Source organism: Perca fluviatilis, chromosome 4 (genome assembly GCF_010015445.1).
Source record: "Perca fluviatilis chromosome 4, GENO_Pfluv_1.0, whole genome shotgun sequence".
Classification (NCBI taxonomy): Eukaryota; Metazoa; Chordata; class Actinopteri; order Perciformes; family Percidae; genus Perca; species Perca fluviatilis.
The window spans coordinates 38,384,045-38,410,140 of record NC_053115.1 but is presented as its reverse complement, the minus strand read 5'-3'; the positions used below and the strand labels follow the sequence as shown (position 1 = coordinate 38,410,140).

Below are 26,096 nucleotides of genomic sequence, written 5' to 3'. Positions count from 1 at the left end.
GTCCATTTTGTTTAATGGGAGTTTGGGTAAAGTCAGACAACGACTCTTAACCTCCAGTTGGATCCATGACGTGGAAGATGAGGAAAGAACGATCACATCAAACAAAAAGTAGCTGCTCGGGTTAAACGACCATTGCTAAGAAAGCCGTCATCATTAGGCATTAAGAGGAAAAAAAAACCGAAAAAAAACATTGGCCTGACTGACCGGCAACAGAACACAATAATAACATTTGTAATAACTATTTTCAGACTCATTTGCAGAACTTAAACATGATGAACTAGAAGGGGCACTCTGAGAGCACAGACCTCCGCCAAGGCCGCGGCCCTCTCTCTAATCGTTAACGAAGGTGAAAAATAATGTGTGTATCTTTTCCAAATTTTAATAGGTACTTCCTTGGCCCATGCTTCAAACTTCCACCAAGTTTCGTGACATTTGGGCTAGTAGCTTTTCTATAATCCGTCTGACAGACGACAGACAAACCACTGCGAAAACATTACCCTTTCTTGCAGAGGTAACTATGACAACAATTTATATTTAAAGGTGCTGTAGGTAGAATTGCGAAAATCCAGGACTTAGCCAAAAAATCGGCATCGACAACTTCTCAGTCCCTCCCCCCTTTCAGCTAAAGCCCAAAAGTAGTCTCCTAAGCCCCTCCCCCCACAAGGGAGAATGAATGCGTGTGCATGAGCAGTGATTGACACGCAGTTAGACAACCCCCTTGGCCATGATCGGTGCATCTGAACAGGGAGCGGTGGATTTTTGCAAATCGCACTACAGGCTGTAGGTGGTGCCAGAGGAGCTGGATTTTTCTGAATTTTTTTTAAATGACCTGCTTCAAGTAGTTTTACTCAAACATAGGGTCAGTTTCAGCAAATATGACAGAAAGTTAGTTTTATATGTCTTACCTACTGCACCTTTAACGCTGTATGTAGAAAAAAGAAAAGAAAAAAACATGGGAAAGAAAGTTAGTTTTGTTATCAAGTTTAAAAGGGAAAGCTGTTTTTAAGTTTAGAGTGAGGAACCTTCTGGACGTTTAGCACCCTCACAGGCCAAATGATGATGCTCTCCTTTTAGCTAATCCAATACGGGGGATGGCAAACAAGTACTTTGTTTTTTTAAAAGATCCCGAAACTTTGATTTTCACAGAAGAAGCCAACATGTCCTGGGCCATTTTCAGGACGAGAGAACGATCCATTTCTAGAACAGACTTCTGAGACTTTTCACGGTGCACAGCGGGAACACTGAAAGCAGCATCATCGTTGACCAACGACGACAGGAAACACTTGAGGAGTTAATAGACGAGTACCTAAGCTGAGCAGGCAGCGGTTAAAATGATATTGTACCACACGATAAGGTAAAATACAACACTTAAAGAGATCCAATTCCATCTTCGCTGTGTAACAACCCTGAAATAAACCGAAAGAAAGTCCAGATCGGCCGCTGATGGTGTCCAAATCAAACTTTCTCAAATGCCGTTTTGTTTTTTATCCAGATCGGCGTTTTTTTAAACTGTTAATCCGGAAAACAAAAAAAGTTCTTGAAGACTCTCAATCGGACAGAATAAAGAGAACGTGGATCTCGACTCAAATAGACAAAATAAACGTCATTCATATTCTGTCAAACGGCTCTTTGGAAGTTCTTCTTCAGCAGTTTGATCATCAGAAGTCTCCGCACAGTTTTTCCAGATCTCGGCGTCTTTGTGAGCAGTTATTTTGGACGAACCTCAGCAATGGAGTTTTTGTGAAACCTCGGCTGTCTTGCTGACATTTCACCAAACTGCTGCAGAGAACACAAAGAGATATAATAAAAAAAAATAAAAATAAACATCCAGTCGTTCCGCTCGGCAGTTCCTTTTCTCAGAAGTTCTGCTGCCGGCGTTTTTTGGCTTCAATGGCGTCGAGGATGGGCTGCCTCTTGGTCTGGTAGCGCTGGCGGATCTCCTCGATCTCCTGCTCCATCTGGGGGTCCAGAGACGCCAGGCGCAGTCGCAGCTCCTCCACCGACCACGAGTTCACCTACGAACACACACCCAACACGTTTTTATTCTTACCGGTCGTATAACACAAATCACACAGTCTGATAGTTTCAAGTAGTTTTCAGTATCAGCCATAACTACAACAGATAACTTCAACAAAAAAAAAAAATTTGAATACAATTAGGCCTATATAAACAAATCTCCTGATACCTTTTACCTGGCTGGACACAATTACACAGGATTTTTCCGGAGTTACACTGAAATCCGTCACCCGTCAGAGTGCATGACTGCAGAGCGGATCTACTTTCCGTAAATCATTTTGTGACTTTTCCCGGGCAAAGGCATTATAAAAAAATCTACATAAAAATAGCTTTCTTTTCACTGTAAGTCTTGTTTGCTGTTACAGGTCATTTATGATCATCAGATGAAAAATGTGTCCAGTCTCAGAAACATTTTTAATTTACATATAGCTATTTAAATAACATTTTCCATGCAAGATTTTAACTTGTAACAGAGTATTTTTTTTAAAGTGCGGTATTAGTACTTTTACTGAAGTAAAGGACCTGAATACTTCTTCCGCCACTTTTACAAAGTAATGTTACATACAGGTCAGTATGCCCATCTGTTGTTGCTTAAAACTAGGGATGCACCGAACCTGACGGAGGTCGGGTACTGTCGAACTTTAGAATTTTTTTCGACCGAACCGAACACTACCAAAGAGAAGTAACAAGAAGCGAAACTCGAGAAAAAGAGTCAAGCGTTGTGTTGAGTTTCTGCTCTTGTCAAAGAGTACAGAAGTAACAAGAGGCGAAACTCAATAGAACGTTCCATTGCAACAAACGCACCCATGACCGAGCTGCAGAGCCGCCATCTTGGACTGAACGCTCTTGTCACTTCTACACTCTTTGTAGAGTTATGGTCGACATAATGACAGCGTGTTAGGTGTTTACGTTCAATGCAGTAGGGTGAGAGAAAGTGAAAATGGAACTCGTGAGCAGAAAAAGTGTTTGGCAGTACTTTCAGTCAAAAGAAGGCCATTCAAGTCCAGCTACATGTTCAATTTGCAATGCCGATTGGTCTCGTGGTGGCGAGGACCCTAAACAATACACATCACCGCTGTTAAGACATTTGCGTATGAGTTGTGCATGAAGGAATCTAAGGACAGCAGCAAAAACGCAGCAGCTTCAGGTAAGGAAGGACAGTCACAGCTAAAAACTTAACCAGACAGTGCTTTTCCCTGTCAGCTGTTCTCTTGGCAAATGAGTCTCCCTACATTGGGAGCGGAGCGACTGCTGCTCGTTAGCTAGCTTTCTAATTTCACCCACCCAACATGCCTTCATCATGCCTGGTTAGCAAAAATTGCCAAACAAAGTTGTCAAAGTTGCTCAGCTGGCGATAGCGATGTGCTTTCCTACGATGTGAAAAGAGCGTGTGAATTCAACATTAAGTTGTGGACGTTGTTTACTTCATTAAGGGGTTTACTGTGTTAATGGACTGAGGATCAGAATCAGAAAAGCTTTATTGCCAAGTAAGTTTTTAACACATACAAGGAATTTGTTTTGGTGTTGTTGGTGCATGTCACACACACATTCTCTAAATAGAATATAAACAATATAAGTAAAGTATAAGTATAGGTACACAGTATACAGTACGTATTAAATTAATAATAAAATATAAAAAATTAAATAAAAGATGGGAGTAGAGTTCGGTTCGGCAGAATCTTAACCAGTGGGTTCGGTATTCGGCCGAACCCCAAAAATCTGGGTTCGGTGCATCCCTACTTAAAACACACAATTTAATCCAAATCACAGGCTGGTGTGTATATCACCACCCTCACAACTGGATGTGACGCTAGCTTTCTTCTTCTATGACTTCTCGTTCTTGTTAAAATCCTGTGCAGCCCGAGGATTTGACGACGCCAAAGACCAATCGGTACCGAGTCCATTAATGGATACTCAAGAAAATCTTTACCACCTAAAAATTCCTCAAGCGTGACGGCGATAATCAAGGTGTCTGATGAGTGCATCTATTTTAGTAGCTCTCAAAAGGCTACATCTATCGACATTTATTTGATCTCTTTCCCTCTCCGCTGTAGGTCTCAGATAGGGACCTGATGCCAAGCTTTAGCTTCCCCACCCCCGGGGGGATTCCCCCCTCTCAGCTTTTACCAGCAGCACTTTGCTCTCCGGCTATTTATTACTCACAATCAATGATGCTAAAAAAACACTGGCGTCCACTGGAGAGCTAACCGTGAGGAGAGAAGGGAAGGTCCTGCAACCGGACGACACCGCGGTCAACGTAAAAACAGACACTCGAGTCATCTTTAAACATCAAAATGTTTTTAGATTCAATAACAGCAGATTAGGGCTGCAATTCACAATTTATACTATTGATTCATCTTCCAATTATTTTCTCGATTAAATGTTGGGGCTATAAAGTCAAACAGCGGAGGGTCCTTAACATGATCCTTTTTATATCGATCTTAAATAAAAACCGTAACAACTAGAGCAATTATTCCTTTTGCAGCAGAAAGCTAAAGGCCTTTTTATAGTGTGTCGAATTGACGGCGCAGGGTCCGGCGTAGACGCAGACCCCTCTGCGTCTACGCCGTAGCCTGACGTGCACCTCTCGAAAAATGTAACTACACGTCGCGGCGACGCACTTCGCTCGGCCGTGGCTTGGTAGCGTTGCATTTCCCCCCCGACTCATTTCCTGGTTCTCCTTCTCCATAAACAATGTGAAATCAAGGAGAGGGTTAACTTCTCCTGCTCCAGATTTCCCACCGTGGTCAGAAAGAACAGAGGAGAGACTTTGTTTCTCTCACTATAACTCTAGAGTCGCTACTCGCTCCGAAGCTAATCGCCGGCACTCTCACTTCTCCATCTACCACACACCCCCCCACACTCATCCCCCACACCACAAACACCACACACACTCGACACACACACCAGCGCACAGGTATAAACATTAGGCCACTCTCATAGGCTACGGCGAGAGCTCTGCGTGGAGCCTCCGCTCTACTGTAAAACGGCCTTTAGGCTTCTGTTTTTCCTCGCACCTCGTTGTACTCTCGGGATGATCCCATCCTGTTAGGTGACTTCTGGTGCAAAACTGCGTGACACTATTCTATTGCAGATTAAAATATCAAAACGCCTTTACACTCTGCTCATAGTTGAAATAATTTATGGAGTGTTACAAAACATGTTGTTGATCTTTTAGATCAATGTTTTGTGTGGTTATTTAGTAATTATTTAGTAAAAGTAAGAGTTTTTTGTGATTGTTGCGGGCAAAACTCCTTGATTATGCGGCACGTTTTCTTAAAAAATGCGATGGAATATGCGGGATATTTATGCAATTTTATGTGATGAAATTGCGGGAACTTGCAAAAATTGCGGGAACTTGATGAAAAAGAGAGAAAAAAAAAAGATTTTAACAAAAACTTTGAAAAAAAGAGACAAACTTATAAAAAAAATCAATAACTTCGAAAAAAAAACACAGTAGAGACAAGGAAGGCAAAACTAGGGCGACAAAAGTGATAAAAAAAAATTCCCAAAAGGTGACAAAAACTTTGAAAAAAGAAACAAAAACCTGGGGTACACGTACCCCCATTTGAGAAACACTGGTCTACTGGATGTTTTGGATGGACTTCTGAAACCACTGCCAGGAAACCAAACACATCTCTTCTCTAAACTTATGTGGCTGATGATGCGTTCATTAACTGGTGATGGTTTGAAACGGCAGCCCTGAATATAATCTTCTGTCAGAATCGAGGTTAATAGAGGACCAACTTCCTGTACGTGGCAGTCAAAACAGGAAGTGTTGCGTATCTTGGCAACAGTTATTCTGAATTACAGGAAACTCGGCAAAGTTGTTCCCCATGCTCCACTGAGGGTGTGTGCAAAGTTTGGAGTAAATCGCCTAGGCATCCCGCCAACACCCCCGACGTGCTGGGAGGGGCGAGGGCCCGCTCATCGCGGCTTGCAGCTTTAATTAGAGTTTTGAATTTTAAATGAGTTTTTATTCTATTTTAGTTTTGACTTTGGGGTTAACATTTTAGTTTATTTTTAGTTAAAATTCAGAGTTGTTTGCTAGTTTTAGTTTAGTTTGTTTTCAGAAAGGCTAAGTTTTTATATATTTAGTTTTACAGTAGTTTTAGTAGTTTTTAGGGCCAGGTATAATGTCTCAGAAGTATGTAGTTACATAGTTATTGTTAGTTTTTTTTTTAAACTGGCAATATATAGTTTTTGTTTAGTTTTTCTTAAAGGTTTTAGTTTTAATTTAGTTTCAGTTTACAAAAAATATTTTCCACTGCTTATTTTACCATAATAACTGCGGTAGGGATCTGTTGGATGAGAATACGATCTCCTTAAGATTTATTCCGAGGAGACAGGAAGGCTGGAAAGAAAGTCAGGGGGGATTGTAAGACGGGAAAAAGGAAAACTAATAAGGGAAGAATAAAAATAGAGGACAGAATGAAGCAAATGAACGAGATTGGTTGTTCTACGTCTGCTCCTCGTAAATAATGTAGGTTAGTGCTTTCCCATTGCATGTTCTATGATGCGTTATAACACTGAAGCATGCTAGTTAAGGCAGCTATATAACATTCAAACACGTCTTAATATGAGAGGGTTGTAAAAAGCCAGCCAACGTGACAACGTTTTTGGATAACATTAACATTGTATAAGATAATGATAAGGTAACATTAAGAAAAATCACCTGGAAGCCAAATATAAATAGCATACTAGACGGATCTAAAATTAAACACAACGTGAAGCTGTCAACAAGCTGCCTCAAAGTCTTAAAGATCCCAGAAGAAATTAGCTTTTAATCCTCACATTTGCAAGTCTAATGGTACAATAAATCCTCCCCCGAGTGGGATTTGTGTTGTCAAGTGAATCCTGTTTGACTGGACTCTAAATGCTGCAGTAAAGCAATGAGATAGTTGTATTTAACGGTCCCATATCATGCTCATTTTCAGGTTAATACTCGTATTTGGGTTTTTTACTGTAACATGTTTACATGCTTTAATGTAAAAAAAAACACATTGTTTTTCTCATACTGTTCGCCTGAATATACCTGTATACCTCGGTCTGAAATGCACATTTTTAGCGCCTGTCTCTTTAAGCTCACCATCCCAGAAAATAAAGATACGGGCTGTGTGCATTGCTCTGTGGATTGAGCATTTTGATGCATGCACAGAACAACCAATAGGTATCGCTCTCTCTGAAATGACCATTTACTTAGTAGTAGCACAAAAGAAAAACTCCCCAAACTGCTGTTGACAGCTGTTGTTGGAGTAAACGTCACATTACCTGATCAGGGTAAAACATTTTTCACTGCCCTGTCAACTTTGCTGTAGTTCGAACTTGTTCGAACACATTTCAGGTTTAAGAAAAGGTTTCCCAGCTGTAAGGGTTAGGTCGTCATTACAGGGGGGTGGGGAAATTGCGATAGATCTTTTCCTGTGACATAACTCTTTACTTTTGAGCAGCTGTCTCTCTCTCTCTCTTTTGAATGACCTGTGATTGGCCAAAGTCTCCTGTCACAGCTAGATCATTTAAAGCCTGAAAACAGAGCCAAGGGGAGGTGCAGAAGTCTGGTTTTTTACTTCAGCGAGATGAAAAACATGCATTTTGTATCTCTTAAACTTCTAATATTTAATCAGTAACTGATCTTTAAAACGGCAAAGATTGATTTACGAATTTGCATTTTCATACTTTTCCCGTTTAATGTTTGCTGAGTGGGTTTAGCCAAGAGGGGCGAAGGGGAGCGTGTTTTTCGCAACACACGACTTATTGCAAATTTATCTTTTTCTCGATGACATTGTTTTTGTGCCAAAAATCACAATCGCGATCAAAATTCGATTAATTGCACAGTCCTAGTTTGTTGTGTTGTTGTCATTTTGAGCCAGGTTTGAAATAATAAGAATTCTACATATAGCTTATATGACAGACCGCATAGATTTACAGTAGCTTTTTCTCCTCTCAGACACTAAAGAACTTTCCATTAACCCAAATCTGTTACCTGACTGTCATCACTGTGAGACGATCCTCTTACTTTCAATAAATCTGACAGTGTGTCACAGCAATGAGGGAGACTCCTATTGAAGATGATGCTGTGTGTGTGTGTTTGTGACAGCATGCATGTTCACAGTGAAAAGTATTAAAGATCCAGGAGAAGGAAATCGGGTTCATCCAGCGGCTACCTGTCACTGTCTGTTAGTGTAACAACTTCAAATGCACACATGCAAGGAAGTAAGTCTCAATAGGTACGTGTGTGTGTGTGTGTGTGTGTGTGTGTGTGTGTGTGTGTGTGTGTGTGTGTGTGTGTGTGTGTGTGTCTGTGTGTGCGTGCGCGCATCTTCACCGTGATGCACACACAAAGCCTTGTTTCTTTTATAGATGCATACTTAGACAACGACTACATGCCCAAACACCAGGGGACAATTCAACATTTCCCAGCATTTAAGCACTACTTCACCACTGCTACATCCCCCAAAATAACTGCAGTAAAAAACAAATTTTGTTCCTTTTAATAACCAAACTATCAACAAATGGTTATTTGGGAAATAAAAAGGTTCATTGTCCGGATATCCCTTTCTGAAAGAAGAGGCTTTAGTGCCCTCTGAATATCTGAAGCTGAAAAGGCAGCCGGGTGTTCTGGTAAGAGAAACCACCTCGTATTTAAAAAAGGTCACATATTTAATATTTAATTCCAGCAGCAGCAAGGGCAGCCATTTGTCCTGCTTAAATGTCCTTAAGCAAGACAAACAAGCTCTCCTTCTCCACTCACTGTAATGTGCTTTTCACAGAGGCATCAGCCTGTATCATGGAAAGTGCCAAAGTATTTTGTAAGCAATTTAAAAGCCACGTTAAAAAAACGTAAATATGAACCGGTTGCTTGTTAAAAAGTTTGGGACTGTAGACTGGGAATCAGTTTAGAAGCAGCAAAGCTTGTTTTGCCTCTGACAGGCTCAGATTAATATTCTAAGTGTCTGACAACATTATGGAAAGGATTTCTAAGGAGGTCGACCTTTCTGTTAAAGGTCCCATGGCATGAAAATTTCACTTTATGAGGTTTTTTAACATTAATATGCATTCCCCCAGCCTGCCTATGGTCCCCCAGTGGCTAGAAATGGTGATAGGTATAAACCGAGCCCTGGGTATCCTGCTCTGCCTTTGAGAAAATGAAAGCTCAGATGGGCCGATCTGGAATCTTCTCCTTAGAGTAAAGTGGCAGTTTGTCAAGGACACACCCCTCTCTCCTCTTCAATAGCTACAGACACAGAAATGGCACATCCTAAGGAAAGCTCATTGCGGGACTGGCTCTAGTGGCTGTAATTCTGCACCAAGGCTGAATTTCGGGAAAGAGACTTCAGATACAGTATTAGGGGACCACTAAGGTCTATATAAAAGCATCCAAAGAGTGCCATGTCATGGGACCTTTAAAGAGTAAGATCCTTTTTTTTTTAAACATAAAAACATCCGCAAAATTGCATTCGCTAAACCCACCAGACTCCATGTAAATAAACACTAATTTTAGCATAGTAAAATGCACTTCATTGGAAGTCTACAGAAACAAAATAAAACTGTGAAAAGCAGTTTGGGGTTGTCTTTCCACTTTTCCAACCATCACAACTCTAGCTTTGGTTGAAATAAACACAGTTTACCGCTTTACAGGTGAAAATATGTTGGCTCTATACACGCTAAAAGTATTGTTTTTTTTTTTTAAATGGAGTCTGGTGGGTTTAGCACTAGTGACTTCAGAGCTGTTTCTGGTTAAACAGAAAGGTCTCAAACAGGTTTTAAAGGTCTATCTCTGTAGGGATCCTTTCCATAATGTTGTCACGGGGAGAACATGCAGACTCCACACAGAAAGGCCCAAGCAGTCCGGATGTTGATTTGAAAAGGCATGGCCTTTTTGTCAATTTTATTGTTATGTTTTTTGGTGGTTAATCAAAAATCCAACTGCTGATAAAGACGGCAGCACCATTCCTATGATGTGCGCTCACGGCAATGACGATAACGGCAATTGTTGGTGGAGTTGTTTGCATCAGAATGCAAAACTGGTTCAATGAAGTGACCTTTACTTCACAGCGAACTCAGATACAGACGCACGCTTGACGCAGGCACATTCTCACTCACTCACCCACTCACTCACACACACACACACACACACACACACACACACACACACACACACACACACACACACACACACACACACACACACACACACACACACACACACACACACACACACACACACACACACACACACACACACACACGTCTTGTAACTCACCACTTCAAAGTCTCCTTCACCGGGCAGTTTGCGGTTATCTGCGTTGTTTTGTCCTCCTCCGTCATTGTGACTGTTGGCCTCCTTCTCTTTCTGCTCAAAGTACTCGAGGAAGGACGGCTTGGCTGGCTGCATCGTCTCGTCTCTCCCTGCGAGATACACAGTCAATATTTACTTCACGACAGCAGGCGCACAGGAATCGGTCTTGGTGAGAACTCACAGTGGAGAATACGTTATTCATTATAAACTCAGGAAAAAAAGAAACGGACCCCTTTTTCAGGACACTGTACTTTAAAGATACTTTTGTAAAAATCTAAATAACTTCAGAGATCTTCATTGAAAAGGATTTAAACAATGTTTTCCATGCTGGTTCAATGAACCATGAACAATTAATGAACATGCACCTGTTGAACGGTCGAAAAGACAATAACAGCTTAAGGGCGGTAGGCAATTAAGGTCACAGTTAGAAGAAAATTAGGAAAGTAAAGAGACCTTTCTATTGACTCTGAAAAACACCAAAAGAAAGATGCCCAGGGTCCCTGCTAATCTGTGTGAACGTGCCTTAGGCATGGTGCCAGGAGGCATGAGGACAGCAGATGTGGCCAGGGCAAATACATTGCGAAGTCCCTACTGTGAGACACCTAAGACAGCGCTTACAGGGAGACAGGAAGCACAGCTGATTGTCCTCGCAGTGGCAGACCACGAGTAACAACACCTACATAGATCGGTACATCCGAATATCACACCTGGTGCAGGATGGCAACAACAACCGCAAGAACTGGCCAGTCGGATTCAGTCCACGAGGAGGAGATGCACTGCAGTACTTAATGCAGCTGGTGGCCACACCAGACACTGAGGGCTACTTTGGATTTTGACCCCCCCTTTGTTCAGGGACACATTATTCCATTTCGGTTAGTCACATGTCTGTGAAAATTGTTCAGTTTATGTCTTAGTTGTTAAATCTTTTAATGTTCATGCAAATATTTGCAAATGTGAAGTTTGCTTAAAAGATAAAGGCAGTTGAAAGTGACAGGGCGTTTCTTTTTTTTGCTGAGTATATATCAAGTTTCAGAGTCAACACACAGTGATTCAGTACATTTACATCAATACACCAATATTCCACTATTATTCAGAATATGACAATATTCAGAATTTGATACAGGTCATGTAAACAGCATATTCAGGTTGGATATTCCGAATAAGGCCTTTTTCTGAATATAGCATTTTCCGATTAATGTGGGTTATGCCGGTATTATTCGGGTTTAAGAGGCATTCTTTGGACATGTATACAGCGCATTTGGAATATGCGTTTCAATCAGGGTTTTTACTGCAGTTTACGGCTTATGGTCAGCTCTGTGCGTTGCTATGGTTGCTGTAAACAAACCAACCAGCCAACAGTTTGCAAGGCTGCAGACCCGATAAGAAGGAGAAACACAGCTACTTTTAAACATTATCAAAGACTTGGATATCAACAGGTTTTTGGATATGCACACACATCTCTATGCCGACCTTTTTGAGAAGCTGGTTGAAGGCATGAAAGAGGGTTAGGCTGTGTTCGCACTGTCCAACAAGTCCTCCACCGCTGGTAAACTTTGAAAAAGTCTCGTTTTGCACGGCTACATGTAAACAGGAATATTAGTGGAATATTTACTTTCATTAGCCATGTAAACCGCTTAGTCGGAATATCATCTTTTCCAGACTTAGGGCAAAACCCGGAATGTTATGTTCATGTAGTCACGTAGTCATTGACGCGTAGTACATCCACTGCTGTTGCAGGAGGATGTTGACTTGGATGGTATATTGGGTTAAATTGTATACTTCTGGATGAGGTAATTATGGAAGACATTTTGTTTTTAACACTAGGGTTGCAGCTTATATTAGAGTAGAGCTGTAACAATTCCAAATGTTGCTGTGCAATTAATTGTCTTAAAAAAAAAAAAAAAATTGATTTATTACTTTTTCCAAACAAATAAAGTATTGAATGAATCCCAGGAGACATCTTTTGGTAATATCACTGTCATGTGACCCAGATAAAGTAATAGCACAGGTACTATGAAGTAAATCGCGCCTCTTTATTATCATAAAACATCGTATGTTTTTCTTAAGTGAACATAAAATTGACAAAACCATTAACAGATATACCCCTTGGGACCTTAGCTAATGTTAGCAATTAATTGAGGTTGAACAAAGAAAACGGCGATTATTTAAAAACTGCCATTAGACCATTCTGTAATAATTTTTTCAGGCCTATATTAGAGTTAAAAAGATTTGTGAAATATTTCCGTTTACATCATTTACATGTAGGGATGTCACGAGAACCGATACTTTGGTACCAAGTTGAAATTCTAAAAATCAGTGGTGCTTGTTTAAAGCCTGAAAACCAAACCAACCAACTAGGGGATGAATCGTGACAATAAAACATTTCATTCGGCAGATTATGGAGAAAAACAAACAAACTTAAATTGCTCATCACTTCAGCTTTGCACAAAGAGGAGGGACAGTCCATTAAATATATGGGGGATTTCTTTTGTGTGTCCATTATCATGCGTTCATTATGAATTATTTCCAGGCTTGAGTACTTATTATATCTACAGATGACGTTTAATTGAATAATATAATACACAGGAGGGAAGCCAGGCTTCGGGGCGAGTCCAGAAGACTGACATTCTCTCCAGATTACATGTAAATCACGCTCTCCGTGACCCCCTCCCGTCACACCACCCCACGGCAAAAAAGTGACAAAAGTTGAATCTGAAGAAAAAGACTGAAAAACAAGAGTAACATGACTCTTTTTGGTGTCCCAAAAAAGTATTCTTAAAGGAAATTTTGGAATCTGTGTTTAAATTCAACTGTAGGAAACTTCCTTCAACCAAAAGATAGGGGTGCATACACAAATTATAGTAGGTGTTCATCCTGCTTTAAGGCGCTGACACCAACCCGATTATCGGCCATCGTTGGACAGTCTGGCGAGGTCGGTGACTCGAGTCTGTTCGCTGTGTTCCGTCGTCAGTCGGGAGGAGCCGTCGGCCTTCATTTGGGCCGATTTGACTTGTTGAATCGGCCAGTGGGCAGTCTGACTCAATGACCAATCTGATTGGTGGAGTGCTAGCCCTTGACCAGCGAATCGGTGCACGAGAAAACCGGAGAGCCCGAGAGCTGACAACGCCAGTATCTTCCTATTACTAGCCATCGTGTTTTCTTCCGTTCAGTGAGAAATGACAACGGCAATCCTTCTTGACTACTATCACCACTCTCTGATGAAAACAATGACTGACGACAGCATGCTCTGTGTTTACTAGGTCTAGAAAGATGTTCCATCATTTCCGGTTTTCATTTTTTAGGCGACAATACAGATAAACGCCGCCTGCTGTTATGGAGACGTATTACGTCACCAGAACGTACGCTCAAGTCGGCATCGCGTTGGTATATTCTGACGCTTTTTTGGACAAACTCGGGGAGACGAGAGCTAGAGCTTAGATCGGGCCCAAAAAATCAAGCCCGACCCAGCCCGAGCCCGTGCACGTTGTGTCCGAGCCCGGCCCGGCACATTAACTGGAATTATGAGCCCGAGCCTGATTTCAACCCGACACTTTTTTAATCCGTGGGCCGTTTATAACTGACGTTCTCAACTACAATTCAGAGTTGTTTGAACTGCAGAAATCTGTTTAAAGTTATCTTAATGAATAATGCCACAAGAGCGAAGCATGTAAACTGCGCTGTTTGTTTATTCAGAATGGAACGGATCGCAAATGGATCTGAATGAAGAAACGTAAAAAAAAAACTCAACGTAGGCTATTTCTCTGGGAGGGCTTGCCCCGCCCCTCAGGGGTAGCCTATGCTTGGAGAAGTAACAAAAGAGGACGTTGAAGGCTGACTATCATCTTTTCTGCCATGGCGAGCCTGCTTCATGTGTTCATCATCCAAGTCCCCGTTTTATTTGCTGTCATAGGCGAACAGCGGCCGCACTTAATGCACTCAACAAAGCCGACACATATGTTGTCACTTCCCACAACTTGTTTAAAATGGTTCCATACCTCCGACTTTCCTCCGAACTTGCTCAAAGGTAATTCTCCTGTTTTTCTTTTTTTCTTTACATCCTCAAGCTCCATGTTGCACTTAAGCTCCACCATACAGCCCAGCAGCCCCGGTGTGATGTGTGCGAGAGGAGGAGACTCCGCGCATGACACATGCTGCATTTTGTAACTGTAGTCCAACTTGTGTAACTTTCTGGACATTTGTTACTTTGGCCTAAATATAGCCTATATGGATACTAGTTCTGATTATGGCATAGCTTTCTCCCCACCCAATTAGGCTAAAGTAATGATTAAAAAAAACACAAATGCTTGATCAAGGGCCCGGCCCGAGGATAGTGGCGGAAAATAACAGCCCGAAGTCGGGTCCGGCTCGGGTCTGGCTCGGGTCTGGCTCGGGCAGAGAATCTAAACTCTAACGAGAGCCGACTGATCAGTCCTTTTCTGCCACGCCTGATCACGCCTTTTCTGCCGACGGTCGGTTGGTGTGTCAGAGCCTTTAAGTGTCCCAGAATCCTCAACATTTAGATGGTGCTTACTGCACTCCAACCTGAGCATGAACGGGCAAACAAAGAGAATTTCCCTTCCAGGATGAGTGACGTGTTGCATTATTAAAGCAGCAATAAGTGCGGAACAACATTACCATAATATGTCCGCCCTAAATCAATTAGGTTGTTGATCAATACGGGTGAGTCACTTGGCCAGGTGCTGAGAAATGAGACTTTTAAAACTCAGTTGCAATGGAAAATGAAAAAAATACGATAGAGGCTTCAACATATCCCTGATCTATAAAACATAAAAGACGCAGAGGGGAGAGACGACATTAACAGCCGGGTGTGGCTGGCAGCTTCATCTTTAATCTTACTAAATGAATAAAATACAACCTCAGTAAAAATTGGGACACATTTTTTAAAATGTATAATGTCCTTTCAGCAATTTCTTTATGACCAATAACCATTATAATATAATATAATGCGTCATCTGATTAAATTCACAAGTGTTAAATAAGTACAGTTTGTCCAGCATGTCTCTCTCAGCAGAAACATCATTCTTAATGACATTTTAATTCTTAAAATGACACCTCTATTTATAATCCATAATAATTATAAAAAGGGGATTCAAAAGCATCAAACTCTCCCAAAAAACTAATGTTAAAAAGTGAATCAGTACAATGGGAGGGGAGGTACAGATGCAGGACAGCTTGCGCTCTCTGAAAATGAAACTGGTTCAACTCTAAACTACAGGAATACAACTTGTAGTTAGTAACTTGTAGTCAAGTTCTCTATGAAAGCATTTTAAAACGTGAAAACTAAATTTTTTTGTTAAATAGAAAGAAGACAGCTGTGGTGTGGTTTTTGTATGTAAATTTGTTAAAATCTTAGATGAATAACGCTGAGGATGTTTTTGAAAAGCACATCAAAGAAGAATCTTCAAAACCTTATCACCAAACACCAAACTGCACCAGACAACAAAACTAAAATAAAGAGTAAAGTTAAAAGAACATTTGTGCTGTACGTATGAAGATAATGAGTAGGAGGATATACTGTCTGTGTGAAAGAAACAGCGTGAACGTGTTGCATGGAAAAGCTGTAGAAACAATTACTGTGCGGAGTTACTGAGGCTACATTTACACTACTATGTTTTCGTTTTTAAAACGAATATCTTTTGCTACGTGTAGGGCTGGGCGATAAATCGATTTTATCAATTAACTCGAATGTGTAGTCAACGTCGATTTGTTTAAATGAAAATCGGTTTTCTCCTTAACATTCGCCGACGCTCCCCTCTGGGCTCCTGTTTGCCATAAAGATACACAAACAACATGGCAGCGACAGGGACTAACATTAGTTCTTTTCTTAACTAGTCGTTTCATTACTTACTTAACCGTAATCTCCGGCGAAATGACCGGCAGCTTGCGGTGCTCTGTCCCCGGCTGGCAGTCACCTATTCTCGGATAACTGAACCACCAACTAAAGCCTGACCTGACGGAGTACCAGAGCCGGTGTTGAGGAATTCCGTTGCGGCTCAACACATCTACAGCCGTCTAAATGCCGCTGATACGACCGAGCTGTGACGGAGGTCTGTAGCGGCTTAAACAACAAGCAATCGCCGCTCTGTAGCACAGACCTCCTCTTCGACTTTTTTTTTTTACCGCTAGTTACTATGAAGGAGACATCCCATGTGACCATGGGATGTTAATGTACGTTACTCAGCAACAGTTGAAAATAGGGGCAAGGTTGCGCGACTGAAGTCAAAATGATGTGAATAAGTGAATTACCTGTATGTGTAAAAACAGCTTTGTCTCGCGCATCCGTTTTGTTGTTGTTGAATATGTAGCATATATAATTGTGTCATTCTTTCAGGGGAGGCGGGTGTAAAATCTTCACAATCATTCCCCCAAAAGAACCGAGCAGGCCTGCCTTGTTGCACGAACTAAGTATTCTTTAAAACTTGCCATTTTATTCAGCTCAAACGTTGTTGTAGTTTCCCGAAAAAAAAAGAGATTTTAAGAACGGCAACACAGAGAAAGTGGAAGGTGACAGGCAAAGCCTGATGTTCTATCAAGGCTCTATCCTGAAAATGTACTTTCCCGTTAATCCAGATTATTTGCCACCAGGCTGGGCAACCACGAGGCGCTCCCACCGGCCTCTATCTGGTCAGACCAGTGAGCCATGTTTTGAACTTGTCAGAGACAGATTTACACCGTGTGTATTCGCAGCTTGTTAATGATGATTAATGCAGAGACACTAAGTTGTTGGCTCGCTTCAGCAAACATGTCATCGCTGATCTCACTTGTGGTTGTGTAGTTTGTTTTCATTCAGGCACAAAATCAATTTCAAAGTCCAGTAAAAGAATTAATGGCTGTTTATTTTCCATTTCTGCTGCCAGGTGCCTCCGCAGTGGACTGAGTGGACCTTTGAGAAGTTATTGTTTAAGGAAACCAGCCACAGCTTTCCCAATATGGAGAGTTTTTCAGCATAATCAGATGAAAGGTCAGACCAAATCCATCATCTCTTTGACTCTCGTTTGGTATCTGGTGTTGTTGAGCAATTATCTGACTGGTCAAAGACTCTTTCCAACTGTGCTTCACATTCCTATAAACTGTGACCCACTGTGCTTTGTTGGTTGCTATGCCAACCCCATGTGGAGGCAAGGAAGCTAGAGAGCAGCTCCATTTTCGTACTTCTGCATGTATACATTCATGTTGTGCAAGTGTACTCATTACGGTGAAGATTAGTATCACAACTGTGTCAAGGTCACGCATCTTGAAGAGGAAAGGAAAGCCCACAAAGTTATCAAAGTGAGAAAATGTGCACACGTTGGTTGGGTACCAAAACTCTGTGCCAATATGACTCCAGTTCCTCAACGACTGGTATCTACGGGACCGAATGACAATGCAGATTCCGGTGTCTTATTTCGGTGCCACTGAAAAGCCTGCGCTGCCCTCAGGTGCTCCGAAAAGGACGTAACAGGCAACGGACGCATCACTGCAGGTGATGCTAGATAAGACTACACTTGGCAGCTTGTGCGCTAAGATGTGTAAATTATGTATATATTGCTTCCCTTTATTGTTTTTATTGTTTATATTTATTATGCACTGGCCGAAGAAGCACTGCAATTTCATTGTATACCTGATGTGCAATGACGATAAAGATTCTTATCTTATCTTTACGCTAGACTACCGTTAGTGGCAGGCTTGAACCCAGTTAAAATGCTGACAGCTAAACAGTTTAACATGTGGCTGTATTTCACTGGAAAGGATTCCAACACCAGGACATACAACAGTCTGCAGCTAAAGACACAGAGGAGACACGCTACACTTTGAGACACCGTGGACACTGCCGGTTTCGGAGTAGTCTGAGAAACAACCGCCGACAGGACTTCAAGGTGCGTTCAACTCGCAACTTGTGAGCTCATGGCACATTCAAGTGCAGCTCGAGAAACTCAAGCGGTTGTTGTAAAGCAGTGGTTACCAACCTTTTTGGTCTGAGGTCCCCCCCCCCACAGTCCTGTCAGATAAGCTCACGTACCCCTTCCTCGATTCCTAATTTGTAGTGTATAGTTTGTTCTAACACTATTCATCATATAAAAGTGGATATTGTTATTTATTCATGTAAATAACTGTTAATATTAAGGTTGGTTTGGCCAGCTACTACTACTTGGAGTGATGCTGAATGTTTCAACCATATAGCCATTAATGTTACTTAAGCCATTACTTTTTAACTATTTCAACCGTCAGATTTCTATTTAAACTTTTAGCTACTTTTTCCATTACTAATCATTCAAACTGTATAGTCATTACTTTCAGCTACATATTTCTACCATTTAGTAATTACTTTTAGCTAAACTTCTGTGCTTGCTTTTTTTTATTTACTTTTTATCTATGCAATGTTGTCCAGTGAGTCTTTGTTGTAAAGCACTTTGTGTCAACTTATAAGGTTTTAAATGTTCTATATAAATAAAGTTGACTTGAATAACTAGCTTTCACACACTCCTAGATAACAGCAACATGTAGTGGTCAGGTGTGACAGTTGACTTCATGTTAATATATGGATATATTCTTCCAATCAAATCATAATTTCTGTATTTTTTCAAATTAGTTGAGCTTCTCCACAATCTTACCACATACCCCCTGGGGTACAAGTTCCCCTGGTTGGGAATCACTGTTGTAAAGTACCCTTCTGCCATCTAGTGGTTCTTCTTTTTGCTGTTTAACAGCAACTGACTGGTGAAATAAGTTATTTTTATTGCATTATGTCGCCAACTGTCTTTTTGTTCATTTTTTTAAGCATCGGTTTAGGCACCGTTTTAAAAAGTATCCTTTTAGCCCCGGTTATCGGTTAAAACCCAAACGATACCCAACCCTACAGATTTTTTATTGAAGATCTTCACAATTATACAGTTCCTGAGGAAGGAAAGTTGCCGTTTTCATCTTTCCTTCAGCTAAAATGTCTGTTATGTAACTCAAGTAAAAGAAGTGTTGATCCAGCTTCTGTTCAAACACACAGGTTCTAAAAACCACAGAGCCACAACATGTGTATTTAAATGTGTTCATGCAGGACGGGAGGGTTTAAAACATGATTTATCTCTCTAAATTTCGGCCTGAAACATCGCTGAGAACAAGAAGTTGAGGACTTTGACAAACACAAGGAGCTACTTGATCTATTTGACCTGACATAGTACTGGTCAAATTATAATGTAGTGGAGTTTAAATGTTTTATAAAGCCCCACCAGGTACATTTTAAGAAGTAAAAACTGACTTTAAAACACGTTCTCATCCACAACATCCACATTTGGTCTGAACCCCATATCTGACAGGCCATGTTTTGATGATTAATGTCTATAATGTAAATATCTCTACTTGATGAATACTGAGACTGCGGAGTGAAGTAGAGGAGAAAAATGAGATAAAGAAAAAGTTGCTTGAAAACTTCGACGTGACCTTTTCTCTCCGCCTGCAAGTGAATATTCTAGTTTTTCTTGCTGCATTTGTTTGATCAGTAGAGACAGAAAGAGAGAAAGACGAGGGGAGCTGAATGATGCTTCAGAAGTCACAGGGTTGTTTTGAATTTGTGTATTGATTTATCAGCCGAGCCACTGCCGCACCCATTCGCCTTTTTCATAATGAAATCATCTCGTTCAGCTCCTTTTTTTCCACATTCTGACAGCAGATGTTTGGGACTGCATGATGAGGAAAAGAGAGAAGTCTTTTTACTGGAAGAAACATGAACCAAATAGTTTATTCCAATTGGACGATTAGTTAAAGGGGTGGAAAAACGTTTTTCTGTGCACATGCATCAAAGTAGGTAGGGCTGGGACGATATGCTTTAATCCCGTTTCGATTCTTTCACCATACATGGGTTCCCATTCAATTTGTATTGCGATTTTCATTTATTGTGATTCGATAGTATTGAGTGGCGCGATTTTCAAACAAAAGTTGAATAACCACATTTGGAGACAATATACAGTATCATGAGACATTTCTAAAAACAAATTGTTTTCTAAAAAGAATGCACATCACATTTATTTCATGTGTATAGAAGTACATAACTGCTTCCGTTCTGTTTGGCTGGAAACAGACATGATGAAGTCGCCATCGGCGGTACTGTATCAACAGAAAATATTGAGGCAAATCGTTGGCGAAAAAACAAATAAATATTGATTCTAGGGAAAATAATCAATCTTAAAATTCGCCACAAAATAAAATCACGATAAAAACGATTTTCGATTTTTTTCCACCCCCTACCCCTACTGTTTTGTGTACTTTTTTTAACGACGGCAGTCAGATCCGACCGACATAAATTCACCCCAGCAACATTTTCTTTTTTATGACAGTTCAAACATAAGGGAAAGATTGATGTTATATAATGTTATTTGAGCTGAATTTCAAATTGTACATGATCAGATTAATCCTACATTGAAAACTTCTGCAAACCTCTAAAACATGTATTCATTCAATTTATGAAAGTTTAGAAATGAGATATGGAAACGTTTCATGCAGTCCCAAACATCTGCTGTCAGAATGTGGGAAAAAAAAAATGATGATTTCATTATGAAAAAGGCGAATGGGTGCGGCGGTGACTCGGCCGATAAATCAATACACAAACTCAAAACAACCTCGTGACTTTTGGAAGCATCATTCAGCTCCCCTCGTCTTTCTCCCTTTCTGTCTCTACTGATCAAACAAACTCACACTATGAAAGGCATTCTGCCCGATAACAAAAAGACAATAAAGAAATAAAATAAGAGAGAACTAATAAATGTTTTTTGCCATTTCTGTTCGTCACCTCCCGAAAAGCCCATTACTTTGTTTTCTCTGCTCCGACACTGAGCTTCTCTCCTCTCTACCAATCAGATCAGATTTCAACGCAGAGCCGTCACATCGCCCTGGGGAGCGGACACATTTACTTTGAATTAAGAAGTATAAACGTTTCTCGGTGGAACTTTCCGGCTGAAAATGAAGGTGGATTTCGATTGAGCGAATCGGATCAAAGCTTTTTTTCACGTAGTGATTTAACGCTGTGTAATGACGCTCGTTAAAGAGTGTTCAGAGAAAAATGGAGAAACTGTTTCTAGTTTGGTCCAGGCCTCAGTAGGATTAAAGTCTCTAACTCCAGCAGCGTTATTGCTTTACTGCCCACAGAAGTGCAGCAGCCTCTAAACTGGGCTGAACATGAACCAGGAAAGTAAAAGGTTCTACACAGTTTAAACTTAAAGTGAAGGCCAAAAAAAAAAAAAGCCTCAAGAGAGGACTGCCATCTATCCAAACTTTGATAAAGTAAAAGAGATGTGAGAGCTAAGCAGGTACATGGAGCTGTTATATCTTTTTTAACTAGAACCCTTACAAACAGGGTCATAGAAAATACACTTCTGCATTCATGTCGAGTGTGCAAAGTTCACTTTGCTGTTTGTACTTCTAAGTTACTATATAAGAACATGTACGGTAAAGACAGCGTTATGTCTCAATAGAACAGAGTGATCCGTGCGTAGTGAACAGGTTTCTTCTTTTAGAGAAGAAAGTTCGGACTGGGGCGAATCAAATCGTCGTTCCGTACGTGAGCAAAGTGTTTTTCCAAGGCCACGTCTACCAGAGTAGCCAGCCGGCGTCTCCTCCATAGTTGTCGTGGCTTCCGCAGCAGAAGACGGCATTTTAGTGGAGTTTTTGGTCTCACGCGGCATTGGCTGAGTTATAGCCTTAGAACCAGTTCCAAAAGAGCAGCCAGAAAGCTAAAAAAAAAAAATCGAAGATTAGGGGCATGAAAAAGTATTTCAACAAGAAGAAGGTCGGGAGGTTTGCAGACGAGAATCACTATGCGGCCATCGTGCCCAGATCACATGTGGCTCCTCCAAAGCATTTAAAGATTAGAGAACATTGTCGTGGCTCAGAGAGATGGAAAAGTTAATTTAAAATAACTCATTTAAAGCAACATGACGGTTCTATCTCAATGCATCTCAAACAACAAATGGAAAATCTGAATGACTCACACTTCAGACCGCAAGCTGCTGTTCAAACAGTTTGTGGGAGACACAGGGTCATAACGGCTTATAACTGCATCTACATTTTGTCTTTTGCCGCTGTTTGATGTGTCTGCGTCTGGAGACAGCAAGAGCAGAAGATCAAACTACATATTGATCTAAAAGTCTATAAATATATGATAAGCTTAGCTGATTTAAATGTCTGAACGGATATCTTAAAAGCGCATAATACTTCTGTCATTAACAGACTTCAAAAGAGATCAAATTTACTTTTTGACATATCAAATCAGACTTCTATTCTATTCTTCTACAATGTGATTATTGAACATCAGCATACAATAGTGGCTTAATAAAGACTTTTAGAGACATTTAAGGTAGGTGAAGCGGTTTCTCTAAATCACACACATGTATATTTTTGCTTTTCTTTTATCAGGATTTTATGTGGATAAGGCTGCTTACCCTTACTGTGCATATTACGACCACTGTGTTGTACAACAGGCAGTGTGCAATTTTGTTGGCTAGTGGCAGTCTCTGTATGCAACATGAGCATCCAGATTGATACACAGTCTGTGTACGGTGTGTGTGTATATGTTGTGTTGAATTCTCTAAACAGCAGATACTGTTCGTTTGACCAAGACAAATTTCCCACGGGAAAATCGTAAAGGTGCTCTAAGGGATGTCACACATTTTTTAGGCTACAACATTTTTTGTCACATACAGCAAACATCTCCTCACTATCCGCCAACAAAAACAAAACTGTGCCAACCTGCACCACACAACATAACAGCCAATAACCGACAACAAGGTTTTGTCCACGCCATAAGAGACATGCATGCTAGGTAACTCCAGGCCAATGCCTTTGACGAAGGTACTTAGTCCCCAGGTGTCGGACTATGGCTGCCTACTGCTCCTAAATAGTCAGGATGGTTTAAATGCAGAGAATACAATCCTCTTCTATGTAAAATGTACTTGGCAAACAAAGAATTTCCTTTTTGTCCTAAGACAACGAGAGAGGAGTGCGACAGAGAGGTTTCTAGGGAGTGAGGCTCAGTGGCTAATCAGCGTAAATTAAAAGGCTTTTTATTTTCCAGGACCATTAGGGAGGATCAATACCTGATCTAATAGCTTATCTCGATCCTCAAGGCCCCCTTCAGCATCAGACTGTGGTCATTAGTGTGTCACTCACACACACACACACACACACACACACACACACACACACACACACACACACACACACACACACACACACACACACACACACACACACACACACACACACACACACACACACACACACACACAGTACTAATGTAATTATAAACTCTAAATGTTCCTGTGTTAATGCGGTTTGAACTGCCAGCAGTGGAGATCCATTCTAACTTAATAGTAGGACATCAGACAGGAGACCGTGTGTGCGTGTGTCCCAAACTTATGACCACAGTGTGTGTGTGTCAGAGATGTATTAGTAGTCACTAGCTGCATTTTTCAGTTCAATCGTCAAGCGAATATTAGGCAAACATTTGAAATGTTGCAAAAAAAGAAAAACGCTGCTAACTCCTGCCTGTTGATGCTACGAGCCTCCCGTGGCTTAAACATAAATGTCACTTCTCTGTAGTGTAGGAGTTTAATATCGTGACATAAATTTCCACAGTAGCAAGAAAGCATTACCGGAGTCACACAGAGCAAACGCAAAATACACACACATCCAAACTGTGTGTGCTGTAGAGTCTCGTTGGGTTCATTCTCTGTGTATAAAAACAAACCCATAAAACACACCCACTGACTCCCAGCGCCGATGAACTGAGTCCAACTCTTATTGAGACAGCCTTCCAAAAGCACTCAATACATCCAACGCTTACGACTCCCACACTGCAACAAGACCCCGAGCAACACTAACACATCCCTCGATAAATGACAGCAGAAAAAGGAAAGTGGGATCCTGAAATACGTATTTTAATTTTTTTTTTTCAGAAGTTGTTCCTCACTTGGGCACTCAGGACCAAAGCTGGCTCACTATTTGTCCAGGTAGTTACAGGGATCACATTTGCCTGTCCTTCCAAGGTTTTCTGAATCAACCACGTGCTGTAACCCGTATTTTCCCCCGCGAGCAATCACGGCCATTCAAGTCAATGCTTGATATCCCACCACCGGCGCCACGGCGCGTCCCAGAAGCAACTCTCCACTCCGTTAAAGACACGCAGCAGGTCTACTTTCACACAAGCGTTCCGACAGCCGGGCAGGAAAGGAAACAGCGAGAGCATTAGGCCTGTGTATTGGCAAGAATCTGGCGATACTATACGTATCACAATACATGGGTCATGATTCAATATATTGCAATATATAAAGGCAATATATTGGGATTTTTTTTAAAGTATAATTTTAGAAAAACTAATATTTAAAAAAAATACATGATGTTCAAAGAAGATTACTTTAGGTAAACAATTCAGTACACAGAAAATCAAACTGCCAGTTTGGGATTGTGGTTTACAGGTTCTTAGTGAACTAATGTTTATATGCTAAAGTAGGCCAAAGTTCAGCCATAGCTACGTTGTTAGCTTCTAGCAAAAAGTCAGGCACTGCTAGGCATTGTTAGGCAAGGACACTAGTGGGGCATCTCAGCATAGCCATCTAGCGGTAGGGGGTTTAAACACAACATAAAACGTGAACTTACACATTTTACATGAATGTTTTTGAATGTTTAAAAAAATAAAAAATAAAAAAAAAACAATATTGCCTTTTTGCAAAATAAAATATTGCGATATTCAAGTGTATCGATTTTTTCTTACACCCCTAGAGAGCATCCAGTCAGTTTACCAGAATACACACATTGTATATGAAAGAGATTCTCAGAGAACTGGTGCTGTAAATTGTACAAGCAAGAAGCAACCCTCGGTGGAAAATTTGGAAAAAGAAATGCATTCTAAAACTTAAAAGGCTCATATTATGCTCAATTCCAGGTTCATAATTGTATTTAGGAGGTTGTACCAGGATGTTTACATGGTTTAAATTTTCAAAAAAAAACACCATATTTTTGTTGTACTGCACATTGCTGCAGGTCCTCTTTTCACCCTGTGTGTTGAGCTCTCTATTTTAGCTACAGAGTTAGACATCTCACTTCTGTTCCATCTTTGTTGGGAGTCACACATGCTCAGTAACTCGGTAAGGACTACTAGCCAGTCAGAAGCAGAGTATGAGGGCATGCCACGCTAGCAGCTAGGCGAGCATTATAACGTGTGTTACAAAGTGACCCACGTTTGTCTCTGAAGTAAAGGCTGGACTACAATAGAGCTGTTTGGAGCAGTTTGTGAACAGTGTTTTCTGTTGGAGATGTTAAGTCCCTTTGGGATGGACTTTTTCACTTTGTAAACCTATAACATGCACAAAAAAGATATATAACACAATAAAGTAAAGGGAAAAACCCCAAAAGCATAATATGAGCACTTTAAATAGTTATAGTAGTTGTGTGGATGTAGCCTGAGTCCCATTTGGGGAAGAAGAACATCCCTCTTTAGCGTACACACACACACACACACACACACACACACACACACACACACACACACACACACACACACACACACACACACACACACACACACACACACACACACACACACACACACACACACACACACACACACACACACACACACACACACACACACACACACACACACACACAGTGATGGTCATACTGCGCCCTCTTGTGGATACAAAAATAAATTACAGCTGCACTTTTTTGGCTGAAACAGGCCACGAATAGGGGATCTAATGAAGGGCCAAACATTTAATTCCAGCGAGAGTCTCTTTGA

The 26,096-nt window shown here is 40.9% G+C and overlaps 1 protein-coding gene across 1 annotated transcript in view; it reads right to left on the bottom strand.

Annotated features, from left to right (window-relative positions):
* Positions 1-866: 866 nt before the first annotated feature.
* LOC120557646 (serine/threonine-protein kinase 4-like) overlaps positions 867-26,096 on the bottom strand; it is a 43,216-nt gene continuing 17,986 nt past the window's right edge. Inside the window, exons 10-11 of the mRNA XM_039798178.1 lie at positions 10,280-10,425; positions 867-2,015 (exon numbers count right to left, since the gene is read on the bottom strand). Coding sequence (XP_039654112.1) covers positions 1,857-2,015; positions 10,280-10,425 — 305 coding nt within the window. The 3' untranslated portion in view covers positions 867-1,856. The remainder of the gene's footprint in view (positions 2,016-10,279; positions 10,426-26,096) is intronic.